Below are 780 nucleotides of genomic sequence, written 5' to 3' on the forward strand. Positions count from 1 at the left end.
CACCGGTAAGCTTGTGGAAGAGCTGCTCATCAGGGACGGGGCTGGGGCCAGGGCCAGGGCGGGCACGGGTGGACAGGAAAATGTAGCCGCCCAGGAATTCATGCAGCACCTTGCACCCGGCTGAGACCACCGCGAACGCCACGTTGATGTGCTCGTCAAACTCGATGGCCACCTGGAAGGAGGGGTGGAAGTGAAGACCCCGGTGTCCGGGCTCCCAGTCCCTCTGCTCCCACGCTGCAGGTCCCACTCCTCCCCCAGGGAGCCCAGGGGTCCAGGCTCCCCAGCCCTGGCTGTCTACTCTTAAATGGCTTCCCCAGGGCTGGGAAACAACCCAGGCATCCGGGCTCCCACACTCCCCCCCTGCACATCCTCCCCCTTCCCCTTCCCCTGCCATGCCCTCCCCTCCCCTCCCGGGGCCTAAAATAGCCATTTCCCTTATAAACCAGCCCAACTGGGAGAGACCCCAAACATGTGGCTCCCAGCCACCCCCACTCTCCCCCAGGGAACCCCAGTATCCCACACACCTGCCGGCTGTCCCAGTTGACGTTCCACTGGCGCATGGAGCTGAAGCGCCAGGTCTTCACCACGTCGCCCACGGCTAGGTCGATGCGCAACAAGCGCCCAGGGGCAATGCCCAGCACCTCGTCCCGCCGGCTGCCCTTGAACCTGTGTGTGTGGGGGGCAATGCCTGGTTCCCTCCAGATCTGGGATGGGAGGGGATGGGGCTGGGAGCCCAGATGCCGGGGGTCTCAGGGAGGAAAGGAGGGTGGGGGGCAGGGG

The 780-nt window shown here is 65.5% G+C and overlaps 1 protein-coding gene across 1 annotated transcript in view; it reads right to left on the reverse strand.

The window, feature by feature from the left end:
* Positions 1-4: 4 nt before the first annotated feature.
* FERMT3 (fermitin family member 3) overlaps positions 5-780 on the reverse strand; it is a gene marked incomplete at its 3' end in the record, with an annotated part of 11,313 nt that continues 10,537 nt past the window's right edge. The window contains exons 14-15 of the mRNA XM_006036879.2: positions 525-666; positions 5-172 (exon numbers count right to left, since the gene is read on the reverse strand). Coding sequence (XP_006036941.1) covers positions 5-172; positions 525-666 — 310 coding nt within the window. The remainder of the gene's footprint in view (positions 173-524; positions 667-780) is intronic.

The sequence above is a fragment of the Alligator sinensis genome, unplaced genomic scaffold (genome assembly GCF_000455745.1).
Source record: "Alligator sinensis unplaced genomic scaffold, ASM45574v1 scaffold1860_2, whole genome shotgun sequence".
In the NCBI taxonomy this organism is placed as follows: domain Eukaryota; kingdom Metazoa; phylum Chordata; order Crocodylia; family Alligatoridae; genus Alligator; species Alligator sinensis.